At 39.5% G+C, this 13,907-nt stretch overlaps 1 protein-coding gene across 1 annotated transcript in view; it reads right to left on the bottom strand.

Moving 5' to 3' along the window:
• SGK1 (serum/glucocorticoid regulated kinase 1) overlaps positions 1-13,907 on the bottom strand; it is an 80,047-nt gene that overhangs the window by 48,434 nt on the left and 17,706 nt on the right. Inside the window, exon 2 of the mRNA XM_026048177.1 lies at positions 4,756-4,971. Within this exon, the coding sequence (XP_025903962.1) occupies positions 4,756-4,971 (216 nt within the window). The remainder of the gene's footprint in view (positions 1-4,755; positions 4,972-13,907) is intronic.

The following is a 13,907-nucleotide window of genomic DNA, read 5'->3' as shown; positions in this document are numbered from 1 at the left end:
TCCTCCTTTCCTTGACAATCTCTTTCCAAAGGACCGTATGTATCAAGGCCTCTTCCAGTCACTTCAAACTTGGCTTCATTAAATAGATTAACAGATTTTAATAAACAGATTAAGGCAAAGTTTTGCCTTCAAAGCTTTTCCCTGGCCTTTGGTGACCTGGTATGGCTGGTCTGTTATTATCCATACTAAATGCATTTATTTCCCATCCTTCAGTCTTTTAGACTTTCCAGGCCTGTTAAGGGTAGTCAGTGGAGCCTGAGAAGAACCCATTGGCAAGGATCTGCTGCAGCAAGGCTACATTCCTCCTGCCAATCCCTTTACCAGTCTAATTATTCCATCAAAGTGCATTACGATGTTTCTGTCCCTGCCAAGTGTAACCTGCTATCAGGTTAAGTTGCCTGCCTCTTGAAGTCCTATTCACTTTTGATTTCCGCAAACAACGGTGGTGTCACCAGATCTCCCATTTTTCTTCTTCATRTTGCATTTCCTTGCAACATTTTTCACACATGTTTGTTTAAGCATTAATTATCCTATACTGGGAGTACACGTACATATGTTTGTATAGTAGCTGTCGCTGGTGGTGGTATAAATCAAAAGGCATTTCATTGTCAATGTCTGGATATCTTTTTAAAAACATTCCTCATCTCTGCAAGAGGTAAGGAACAAGACCTTATATGTGGTAACTGCTGAAATCTGACTGAAATAAAGATTTCTATTAACAGTAAAATAAATCCCTGCTATCAATCTAAGTGCGTGACCTAAAAGCATCATTGAAAATAATCATCTTCCCACAAATTTTGAATAACTTGTCCAAAAAYGGTGATAGTGTCCCCTTCACTGAAACCCYGASRAAGTTTTTTTAACRTTACATGAGTGGCACCAAATTTTCCACAGGAACTTAAGGAAGCATTTCTTCACTGTGAGGGTGACAAAGCACTGGMACAGGCTGCCCAGAGAGGTTGTGGAGTCTCCTTCTTTGGAGATCTTTAAAACCCGCTTGGACGCAGCCCTGTGCCACGTGCTCTAGGTGACCYTGCGTGAGCAGGGGGGTTGGACTMGATGACCTCTGAGGTCCCTTCCAACCTWAAGCATTCTATGATTCTATGACACTAGGCCTAGATCTACAGGAGGATGGAAAGAAGCTGGGGTTCATCCCCTCCATAGGGAATTCCCTCCACCTCRTTTCCATGCGAGTTCCAGGGCAGTGTTAATGCCAGCCCCACAGCCGCTGTGGGAGAGGATGATGAGACGAGACCATTGTGCTAGCCTTGCACATCAGATGTGATGCRGGAACATTTCCCTCCTCAGGCCACAGGGCTGAGCGCAGGGCACTCAGTGACGCTTCTAGCAATTCRAAGATATATTGCTCCAAACTCAGGCAAATACATTTGTTTGTTCTTTCCCTCCCCTCTTTCTTTAGCTAGGGGTAACACAAGGCTTTGTTTAGAAAGAAAAGAGAACCCTAAACATGTGGGGCTTTMATCTTTTACATAGAGATGTTTCTGTGGTGCTTCAGGACAAATGCCAGCTGATACATAAGGAAGCAGGACTGCACTTAGCTTTTTAGAAAAAGGGGAAAGAACAGAACAAGCCCTAAACCTAGCTGTTGGCTCCATCTGGGAAAAAAAAAATGAACTCACTAACAAGGTCTGCTATTTTTGCTTATTTAGAGAAAGGTCTGGAACAAGGGCATAATACTACAGTGCAAGTGATATATAGATATATAGGTATAATTCAAAGATTCAAAGTATGAGTCTTTTTTTTTTTTTTTTTTTTTTTTTTTTTGTTAAGTGAGAATATTTACCTCTAAGAATGCAGCCTGGTAATCTCCCAATCGAGAGATTTGAAGCTCACCTAAATTTCATCATGTTCATCTCTCCCAGTTTGGCAGAAAATTAAGCAGATTTTAAAGNTTTTTTTTTTTTTTTTTTTTTTTTTTTTTTTGTTAAGTGAGCATATTTACCTCTAATAATGCAGCCTGGTAAACTCTCAACTGAGAGATTTGAAGCTCACCTAAATTTCATCATGTTCATCTCTCCCAGTTTGGCAGAAAATTAAGCAGATTTTAAAGGTTATTTGCCTGCTCTTTCAAAAACTTCTTATTTACACACTGTACTTAACATATAACKCCACAATTTTATTTTGAAAGGAAATTTACCCTCCTCACCAAGCTGATGAATTTTACATAACTTGAAGTGTGTAGATATACATGCAAACACGAAGAAGGGTTATTATAAATCATTACTCTGGCAGTAGTCCAAAACCCAAGGGCTTCAGCTGTTACAGTAGCAGAGCACATAGAAGGTTCCATAGAATTAATCCAAGTCAGCTGGATTACAAGAAACACAGTGTACAAGAAACAAAAACATACCTATGTAAATCCACGTGGTTTTCTAGCAAGGCTTTTAAAATTATCTAATCCCAGTATATAATGCAGGAAAATGTCACTGCATACATAAAGATAATACCATATCAAACAAATAACAGGGGATAGCTAGTAGAGATTATATCAGTGGTCACGTATAAAGTCCAAATGATATATACCTTAATAAAACACCTAGGAAAAAGAAACAGCAACATACCATTAAAAAATAATATTTAAATACCTTCAGCTGCAGTATAATCTTATTTATGTTAATCAATTTCAGACTTTACTACATAATTAGCATCACAACAAATAAGTATTTTTTTATATTAGAAATAGGAGTAGAAACACAGAATCCTCTTCACTTGATTTTTGATATCCATTGATAGCCCCTGTTTTAATTGGGGGAGGGTTTTCAAGCCAATCAGGCATACCTCAGATGTATCAGATAAAGCTTGTCGCTTTGAATGAAACTCTAAAAAGGAATAAACCTTTAATAATAAGGATTATATTAATAATCACAGCTGATTAGTCTGTGAATAAATTTGCCCTTGAATGGGAGACGGGGTTGATGGTATCCTTATACATGATTGTACTGGGGATGACACAAAGAAAATGAAAATTTGGGTAGCAGTACCTGGTGACAGTATTAGAAAGCAGGGAAGGAAGAATAATGATGAAAAAAGAAAAGAGACAGTTACTTGCTGGAGAGAACTGGCATAGCTTAATCTACCTGCAGATTTTGTGGAGCTCACATTTCATCCTCCTCAAAACACAGAGTATCTCTGTTTGAGTTTAGTGGTTTAAAATTGAGGAAGTTATTTACATTCATATGGTTTGTGCCATTTGCAACAGAATCTTACCCAGCAGCCCTCCTGAAACCTGGAAAATTTCAGATACAGAGATCCTCCAGTCTTTATTATTTAAAGCTTCCTGCGTGGTTTTGCTGTAGAGAAAGAGGCAGTGGCCTTGCATTTAATCACATCAAAGACCACATGCCATAACTTAGTTAAAAGGCCGCTTATGCACAATAGCTTTATCCAAGGAGCAGCTCGCCAGACTACGTTATTCCTAAAGTAGCGTGCGACGTATCCCTGTGCTGCAGGCTCCAGCTGCTGACTCAGCAGCCTCTCAGCAGATTCCAGGCAAAGGACCCAGCAAGGGTGCTGCAGGGAYGGTGCTTCAGCTATGTGCACGTGCAGACCTCATGCAAATCAGCTGTGAGGCCCCTCAGCTGCACAGGGCAGCTTGTGGCTTAGGGCAAAGCAAAGGATTTGCAGGCCCTCCCGCCTTTGATGCTTTCATTTTTTTAATGCTTTTGCCTGAGAAAAATGTCTTATTAATGGAGGAAAATGGAGGAGTAATTGGTTTTCCAGCTTGCATGAATTTCACCAAAATGCCTTTGCTGGATTGCTAAAGTGCATAGCACTTCCAGTTTTTGCCTCTTGTTTGATTTTTTTTCTACCAGTTTAAAGATGCAGCAGACACATTGTCAGAAAAGTGTTTCTAGTAGGAGCTTTGTGGTGTTGCTCTGATAAGCACTTTGTAGCCTTTGCTCTGCTTTGTATTTGGAAACAGTATTATTTGCTTATTTGCACCCCTTGTTTTTATGTTTCTACAACTCTTTCCTTTTTAGTGTGTAATTTCTTGACATTTTTGCCAGGAATGGTTGGTTCTRGGCACTGCTTTTGTTGCTGGTGTTTGGCTGCTCTCTCTGCAAATTAGGTGAAACTAAAAAATTTATGACAATTTTGAACCTTTCATAGTCTGCCTCAGAAAAGCCCCTTCTTGGCCACTCCATTTCAGTCTTTAAAGCTTAAAGACTATAAAATACATCATCATCTGACTGTAAATACATCATTATCTGTGTGTAACTACCCAGTAGTAAAGCAGAATGATGTTGTTTTTTATAAAATAAAAAAAGAAGGGAAAAAAACCCCACAGCATGGCTGAAGGCAAAGCTTAGCTTCTTTTCYGTTTAAATTAATAGCTACCTCAACACCTCGTGTTCTGGGGGCGAAAAAAAGGGTCTTCGAGGGTCTAGGAGAAAAAAAAGTCATTGTTTTTTTCATTGCCTTGTTAAGGTCACCTCCTTGTACCTCAGTTTCTGTAAAACAATAATACTCCATACCTAGGACTGCTGCTAATCTTSTCAAACACTGAGAGACTAAATCAAATGACTGTTGTGAAGGACCTTTTTGTTTCCTGGGTGATACACGGATATCAAAGTTCAAGGTAGAAAGCAGGGTCCTCGCATGACAAACAACCTCTCTTGGCAGCATCTTGTGTTTCTGAGCGTTCCCTCTCTCTGAGGGAAGAGCTGCCTTGTAAGCACAGACTCCAAGTGCGAACCTGCAAACAAAGTGTTCTGTGAGGAAAGACTGTCTTACTTTGCTGGTCCTCTGGCTTTCCCAAGAGCACGACTCAGCCTCCTGAGGGCYGATCCCCCGCGGAAAAGGGTGGTCGCTCAAGCACGTTTGGCAGAGGGAGGGCTCGAGCTCTGCATCCCCTTGAGGCAAGTGCACCATGGYGGAACCCGGGTACTTGAGGCTGGAGCTTGGGTGTTTCTCAACGCTGACCATGGGGCTCTTAATCCACCTTCGTACCTGCCAACACAGAAAGAGTTTATGGATGCCGTCCCTCTTTCCCTGCTTTGTGGCAGAAGCTAGAAATGTTGGCTCAGATAATGTGTAGGATCAGGAACAATTTTGTATAGGAGGAAGCAGTAGCTTGCCAGGGTACATAACACAGCTAGATTCTTTGGCCTTGAGAATCCTTTGTTGCTTGAGGCAGGTCTACCATAAGTTTCGATTTATCTGCGATAATAAGTTTTCTGGGCTTTAGGCCTATTGAAGCATCCAATAGTCAGAGAAGGAAGGGAAGTCAACTACAAAGTTGCAAGTACACCTAGCAAAGATAGCTCGATTACCCTTGTTTAGAGAAAKCACATTGTTTTCCCAGCTATACAGTTGTGATACTCTAAGCTTTCTGCAGTCTTTTTTCAACAGAAATGCTCTCTGGTTTCCTACACCATCTCAAGCTATTCTGTGCACATGCTGACTACACCAAAGAGTCCATTTCTCAGGCTGAACAATCCAGAGTTTCAACCCCCTGACTCTTCTAATCTGTTGTCTTCTGCTTTCTTCTTGTCTCTGCAGGGCTGTGCTGCTGGGCAGTCCCAAGAACACTATTTACAAGCATTGTGTTCCTCTGGGAGTGATGTCAGCCTTGTGCACACAAAAGGTTTGTTCTTCCTTTCCTTGTTGTGATTGTCTCTCCTCTGCTGTGTGAGTCAAAAGTACCTGATTTCTGATAAGGTAAGTGAGGAATCAGAGACATTTTGGAGCTGTTTTTCAAGTTCATTTTGTACTACACTAAGTGCATGGTTTGTATTATACTTAGACTTGGTCTGTTCCAAACGTTGACAAACATACGTTGATCACCATTGCTATTTACACTCTATTTTAAACACTGAAGAAGGGAGTGTATCAGGATATTTGTTATCCGTACAGAACTGCAAGGCTGAGGTAGTCAAAAGTGACCACAGAACCAGCCTACTATTTCAGTGAGGTAAACTATTTGCTTTGCAAGTTTAAAGCTACGTATTTGCAGGGAAATGGGTTGTGTCTGTGCTCACTGGTAGAGCTGCACTGACTCATTCTCTAACACAGAATCTGTCTCACTTGGCCTCCACAGAGAGASAGCCAGAAAAAGCATTTGGCTTCAGTATAGCCATGGTTCATTAGCAGATGATATTTGCCAGTAGAGGATGCTTTACATGAGGAAAATAAACATTTTACGTTACATTAGCCATGGACATGATGCCAAATGTTTGGTTCGCAGTGGAAGTCCATATCTCAGCAACTAGTTTCCAAGATCACTTATGATAAACAAACAGAATGAACCATATCTAACCAACCTTCTTCTGGTGACTCCTCAGTGAGCGATATGCCCACAATTGCCCTGCTATGCTGACCTGTGAGAAATCTCAAGGTTATTTATTTATTTATTTATTTCTCCATGGAAACCGAGCAAATAGATGTCCTTTTTGTGAGTAAGTGTGCTACTTCCCATTGCTTTCTCCATCTGCACTTTCTAGAAACATGACTTTATGTAGGCTCTATTAGCCCTCACTTCCATGCTCTGTATTGTATTACTACAACCTCAGCTCTCTTTCTTTTTCCTTATAGCTTCTTGCATGTCAATAGATGGCAGGTGCAACGTTTGCATGCTCTTATAACAAATTGCAGAATTAAAATCCAATTGTCCATAATTCTGTGGAATGTTTTTTCCAGGATGTTAAGGTTTTTATTTTTATTTTTCCTGCTCTTTTTGCAATTCCTTAATTCCAGTACAATGCAGAAAAAAAATTTGCTAACCATTTGCCTTAACCAGACATTTTTGACTTCAGGTTGACAGGTCAAAGTTGCAAGGGAAGGAGTTATTTTTTTGATTTTGTTTCAATATACATATTTTGAAACTGATCTTTTGACTCTACCAGATTTTAAACACATTTATTTTGCCAAGCATAATTGATTCTATGATTGTTAAGCACATCATTATATATATTACTCTTCCCAAGTAAATTTATGGTTGTGTATCTTGATCTAATTCCAAAAATGGTATGTTGAAAAGAATAACTATGATCCTGGACAAAAACCCTTGCTTGATTTTCCAGTGTAGTTTTATTACRGGAAGCATATATAATGTACTGAGGGGAGTATATGACTGTTCATTTTTGTCCTTTTTAAGTTAAGCTTGGTGACCAGTTAAGTGAGTATTTTTTTAGCTGGTTCTGCCTTTATTATTCCATGACATCCTTTATCCTCAGCAATGTAATTATGAGCGAGCCAATAATCACGCATGAAAGCAAAAAATGAGAGAATAGAGGGGCCTGAGCTGCAATAAGGAGTTTCAGCCTTTCTCAGGATTCAAGGAATCTGAGAATGCGTTCAATCTTTTCCTCAAGACTTTATAAATAATTGGCTTAAGCCAGTATTCAGATGCATATCTGTCTCTGAGATTCCTTAAGCCTCACTGATGTTCAATTTTATGATTTCTTTCTTTTTTTTTAATTTTTTTTTTTATATTTTGCCACAACATGGGTAATCAATAACTTTTGTAGCAGCTTATTTTACTGTGTGTGCTTCCAGTTACAAACCTGTAGTGTGCCTATGTATTAGGAAGAATTCAAAATGTGAGTTGGGTACACCTTGTGCAGCAAAATCTGTCTGGATGAAGTGATCTAATAGCTATTCCCCTTAGTGGCAATGAAATATACATTCAGCAGTTTAATGTTCATAAATTAAAAATCACCCATCAGTGCTATTACTTCAACGAATGGTAATGATGAAATAAAGCAACAGGGCATTCATTTTATCAAGATGTGCACAATTTCATCAAGGTGGCATCTTCTGGGTATAGCATTAGCAAGCAGTCGCTGAGTTCAGGGTGAATCCGAGCTGAATTTTCTTATACTCTTTATTCTAGCATGACTCCTGTTTGGTGCTTTTTTTTTTTTTTTTTAATTTTTTTTTTTTTTATTCAGATGCACACCTTATTCTCTGAACTTTTTTGCTGCTTAAAAATGCTGAATTAAAATGATATTAATACAACAAAGTTTTGGGGAAATCTGAGGTAAGAATATTTCTGTTGCACCCTGCTTTGCAATTGAATGTATTAGCAAGATTTTTTTTTTTTCCACTAACTGGAACACATTCAAATAGGTTATTGTGCAGAAAGTTCGAGTGAACTTGCAGACAAAATTCTCAGAACACTTCTAGTTTTCCTCTTTTCAGTTCGGCAAAGTTCAAGTTCATAGACATTCAACCACATTTGCTCAGCCATTTTATTACACATTTGCGTGTTGACTCAGCAAGACTTAATGAAGCTTCAAATCTCTGCTCTGCACTCACTGTCCGTGCAGCTGTCTCCTGCAGTCAGTGAGCACAAGCCTGATTCTCAAGGCTGCTCAAAAAAGACATCGAGCAAGGGCTGTCATTTTCAGCAGATCTCAATCTGTTTGGGCATATATGCATATGGGCATATTGGGCATATATGTATATGGGAACTTAGGGAACAATCAGGAACACTAATATCAATTGACTTCAATATGAATTAGTTGTTCAGACAGTTTGCTTTGGAATTAGCACAGACTTAATTAATTCTCTGATAAATTCATTCATTTACTTCATTGATCTAACTTAAATTTTTAGTTTTAATTCAGAATTAGAAGGCCCATGAGGATTTTAATGACATTTAACTAATCCTTTCAAATTTCATATGAATATGTTAATTCGAACAAATGCCCCCAACTATCTCCCTGTGTACAAACCACATGTTTGCCTTTTAATTATCTCCAGATAATTCAGAGTACCATGTATAGGGGAATTTGGCAATTATTACCAATACCCAGAGTGGAAAATGAAATGATTCACCAGCGTCTTTCAATATCTATGCCTTTCCAAAAGCATTTAAAAGAACTTGGAAGTGGAAGTATCAATTGACAGAACCTCCATATCAGCAAGGCCAAGAGCAGAATTCTGAAGAAAAATGACTTGCCTGGACCTAGCTGGGAAGGTCTCAGGTTTCTATTGAGCTCTGTAGATGATATACTACTTCTCAAAGTGACTCAGTTAGGTTTATTGAAATGTTATGTATATGTATTAGTCATTGTATTGAAAGTCTACTCTATAGGGCTTTGTCTAGTTTTAATCTTAATACACTTCAAAGATTTTTTGTGTATTTAATATTTACATTCACACTAGACAAGTGCCTTAGATCTATTGCTCTCTGTTTGACTTTGTCTATCTTAAATGTCACTTAAGATTATAAAATGAAGATCTGCTTTCCTTTGAACTACTTCCACCAAAAAAAAAAAATCACTAAAAGGAAAAACAATTTTGCAGATATTTCACAGTTACTTCCTTGATTGGTGAAGACTGATTAACAGGGAACAGATGCTAGTTTTCATCTGGGTCATTATTATATCATGCTCAAATAGCAAAGTGGTAGGTGTTTCTTTCTTCATGACAATGTAAGGACTGCTTCTTTATTCAAATATCAGTTTTATTATCAATGTGATACCCATCTACCACTAAATCAGCTAGAATTTGCTCCTAGCTGCAGAAAGCAACTCTGAACTGTGTCTGAAGACTTTCATATTTTCATTTGAAAAGTAAAGCTCCTAAAACTCTCAAGGCAACTCGAGAGCTTAAGTGACAGAAGCTAGGTTTGTTTGAAATAATCAGAAGAGAGCTGAGCAGGATAGAAAAGAGCTCTGGTGATCAGCACGTCAGTTGAAGTGTGAAAGCTGCACATCAAAATCCAGATATGTCCAGAACCAGTGGTTCCTGCTATTTTTTCAGCTGAGCAAGAGGTCAGCTGCAACCATTCAAGTAGACAGCCTTGAGAATACCCAAACATTGCCTAAGTCTTATTAGCTAAAAGTTACTTCAAAATGTCTCAATGAAACCTTGCCTTCACAGAATCATGTAATGTTTGAGGTTGGAAGGGACCCCGAGAGATCATCTAGTCCAACCCCCATGCTCAAGCAGGGACACCTACAGCACAGGGCACAGGGTGTAATCCAGGCAGCTTTTGAAGATCTCCAGAGAAGGAGACTCCACAGCCTCTTTGGACAGGCTGTTCCAGGACTCTGTCACCCTCAAGGAAAGACATTCTTCCTCAGTATGGAGATGGAACTGCCTGTGGTTCAATTTATACCTATTACCCCTTGTCCTGTCACTGGCCACTAGGAAGAAGAGCTTGGCCCCCATCCTCCCTACRTTCTCCCCTCAGGTACTTACACATTATTGATCAGATCTCCACTCAATCTTCTCTAGGCTAAACAGGCCCAGCTCGCTTAGTCTTTCCTCATAAGATAGATGAAGAAATTATCCCTTAATCATCTTTGTTGCTCTACCCTGCACCCTCTGGAGAAGCTCCATGTCCCTCTTGCACTGGGGAGCCCAGAACTGCACACAATACCGCAGGTGCAGCCTCGCCAGAGCTGAATAGAGGGGGAGGATCAACTCCCTTGACCTGCTGGTAACCTTCCTTCAACCATGCCTTGCTTTGCCTTGCCTCCTCTGGAGAGAATCAAATAACTTTTGAAGTTGACAAAGCAGCTCTTTCAACATTTTCAAATACAAATTGGTGGCATTTCCAAATGAAATGGTCTCTTTTTTCTTCCAACTACAATACATTTAAACTACAGGAGGGTAAAGAAATTGAAACAGTGATGGCATAGTCTGTAACCATAAGAACATCAGAAAGATTCAGTGACTAAATCCATTTGTTTGCTTGAGAATTTTGATTTACTAATACCTTCCCTGATTTGGCCTTCTTCCTCTGAATTTGTAGTGGAAATTATATAAATAGATGCATGCCAAATGGTAAAATCACTTCCCGGTGTGTTTGCAACAATAGCAGAAAACACAGAGCTTCCTGGTTAGAAAGAAACTTAAGTATGCTTCTCACTGCTGAAACATAAAGACTTTTGCAGGTTGTCAACGCTGTTCAGTGTTTCTCATATTTCTTGCAGAGACAAAAATGATACAATTTCTCCCTTTTCAAACTCTTTCTTACAGGGTTTTCAAAACAAATGAGTTTGAGGCAGTGCTGTACACAGTTCTAGAATATAGTTATCTGTCRCTAATTCTAAACTAAATTGAAACACGGTCATCTTTGCTCTAAATAAGGCTTTAAATACTGTTTTTCTAAGCACGGTGTACAGGATCCTAAAAGGTGCACAAGTGTTAAAAAAAAAAAAGCCAACAAACAAAACCAAAACCAAACTCCACTATTTTCTGAATCCTGTTTGCTCTAGTTTCTTTGATTTTTTTTCTACATTCTAAAAACAAGATATCCCACAGTGATAATCACTCAGGCTAGGAAATTGCCAGATGTGATTAAATGAGATTTGCCAAGTTCCAGATTCCCATTTTTTTCACTCGTGGCTTTTCCTCTTATATAATAGTAAACAAATATGGCTTTTCATTTTGTATGTCTCAGCTGTCAGTGGCATTCAGCTGACTCGGCACACTTTTTACTTTAATCTAGTGTACATAATTTAGCCCCAATCACTCTAATCACAAGCAACATTTTACTCTAATTACAAGCAATATTTTCCATGAGCAAAGCATCAGATTGTTCCTTGAGGCCTGATACTTGGCCTGATACTGCCTGGCTTTGGCAGTGGCACCAGTGGCTGTCCTGGGGCATCTTCACCGCCTTAGGAGGACACCGAAAGCCTGGTGCTTCTTAACTCCCCTGAAGACTTGCTGACTGGCCTGTCAGCTTTAGTCTTAAGGTTGCTGGATACCTTGGAAAAGAAAAGGCCACCATAAGACCACATCTCTTCWCATTTTGGTGAACTAGGTCCTTTGCGAACGTGAGAGTCCCCATGCTTAGGGCTGATTGCTGACTRTAGTTGTATTTTAAATGTAAAGTGAACATGCATAATCTAGAGCAGTAAATATTAATATAAATGAAGTTTACAGAGAAATTTTATAGCCCATTAGAGTATCTGTAATTACAAATATTCTCTGAAGACTGAAGGTAAACTGAGTGCTGGAATGGCTTCAGAGAAACTGTTTAAATTCATTCTTCAGTCCAGTATTAGCTGCCAGTTCTCAGTGGAACATCGCTCCGATCRTCGCAACCATATCACATTTAATCTGATTGCCTATGCAACCTATGCCTATGCTCTGTACAACAAGATTTTCTTCATCTGAAACTCTGGACAAGTATTCCAATTTTTCTGTGGGAGGTTTCAAACAAACCACTGTGTGTGAGTGTTTGATCTCTGATATGTTTAAACTTCTGTTCTTCATAAATGCTTTTTTTTTTCATGACTTCATAGCTTTTTAYGTTTCTCAGTCAGCTACTATTTACTCTGGATGTTGCAACTGATACGTCTCTGAATATTCATTTCCCYGGCAGACAATATCAAATGCCTTAACTATAATCTAGGTCTATCTGTGTGTATGTGTCTGTGTTCTAGTTCTGCCTCCCAGTGATATCAAATATACTTTCCTCTGACTCCAATTGCAGTTCATCTGATCCCTTCTTTCCTTTTCCTGGCATTATCTAGTTGCACCTCAGAGCAAGATCTGAGTTTTCATCCATTATGTAGGTTGTAGAGCAGGCACAGAGCTCTTGGAATCATCTCCCCACAACAGCCTTGAGGAGTCACTATCAGGAAACCTATTTAAATTGCAATTAGGGGGATTACAGAATGAAAAGATCCATTGTTCAAACTGTATACAGTCATCTACTTAAATGGAAAGTGGTAAATGAGAGGCAGGCTGATTAATGCTCAGACTGAGATAGATCACTACTCTCTAGTTGGCTTTGACATTTAATTTGTTATGTCCCATGAGAAATGGAGCACAGCGAAAGAATCTATTTGTTAAATCATCTCAAACTATTTTTTCCCTCCAGACCAGGACACATCACTTTGTTGATTAATAATCCAGTTTTATTTTAAAAAGGGGAGTGAAGAGCAATTCTCTGCTTAGTCACCATTTGCCACACTCTCTGCAAGTTGAGAAGCTGATTGCTAAAAAGCAGGCTGAGGCCAAAAAAACAGAGCACATCATTGTTTCCACCCAGGCCTAGATAAATGTGGCCTGAAGAGAATTCATGAAGAGTTCAGTTCTCCTAGCGTGCCAGGAGGAAAACTGCCTGCATTTGAGSAAGATCTTGGGAAAGGATGCTCACATCTGGCAGTGATGAATCACAGAATCACAGAATATTCAAGGTTGGAAGGGACCTCTGGAGATCATCTAGTCCAACCTTCCCACTCAAGCAGGCACACCTAKAGCATGTGGCACAGGGCGGCATCTAGGTGGGTTTGGAAGACCTCCAGAGAAGGAGACTCCACAACCTCCCTGGGCAGCCTGTTCCACTGCTGTCACCCTAACAGTAAAGAAGTTCCTCCTCACCTGGAAATGGAACTTCCTGTGCTCCAGCTTATGGCCATTACCCCTYGTCCTATCGCTGGCCACCAGTGAGAAGAGCTTGTTCCCTTCTTCCYTGCATTCTCCCTTCCTGAACTTAATCCTTTAATTCTCCCTTCATGAAAGGAAATATAGCGTTGTTTATSGGAGCCCCAGTGAACTAGGTGCATGGGCTTGGAGTATTCCAAGACCTGAAACAGCAATTCTGTCTATGACAGGGACTGCCATGAGCCCTAGCRACACCTTCACCTGACCCCAGGGGTGCTGTTTCCCCTCCCAGCCTTCATCTTCCTTTGCTCTTTCATTGTAAATTCTTTATTATCTCTTTGTGGCGAGCATTGCAAAAGGAACCATTTACCTTTGTGGTGGCCTCTAGATATAACTCTTAATTTAACTCTTTTAAATATAGCTAAAAAATATGGAGGTATAGGTCTTATCAGGAAGCTATTCATTGTACTTCTGTCATCCCATCTGAAAGCATAAAGTATTGGTTTATCTTTTCCTTTTCAATCCTATCCTAAAATAGTATATATTCTTCCTTCCTTCCTTCCTTCCTTCCTTCCTTCCTTCCTTCCTTC

The sequence above is a fragment of the Nothoprocta perdicaria genome, unplaced genomic scaffold (assembly GCF_003342845.1).
Source record: "Nothoprocta perdicaria isolate Ctin4 unplaced genomic scaffold, notPer1 scaffold_52, whole genome shotgun sequence".
Taxonomy (NCBI): Eukaryota; Metazoa; Chordata; class Aves; order Tinamiformes; family Tinamidae; genus Nothoprocta; species Nothoprocta perdicaria.
The sequence above is the reverse complement of the archived record's forward strand: the minus strand, read 5'-3'. Positions and strand labels throughout refer to the sequence as shown.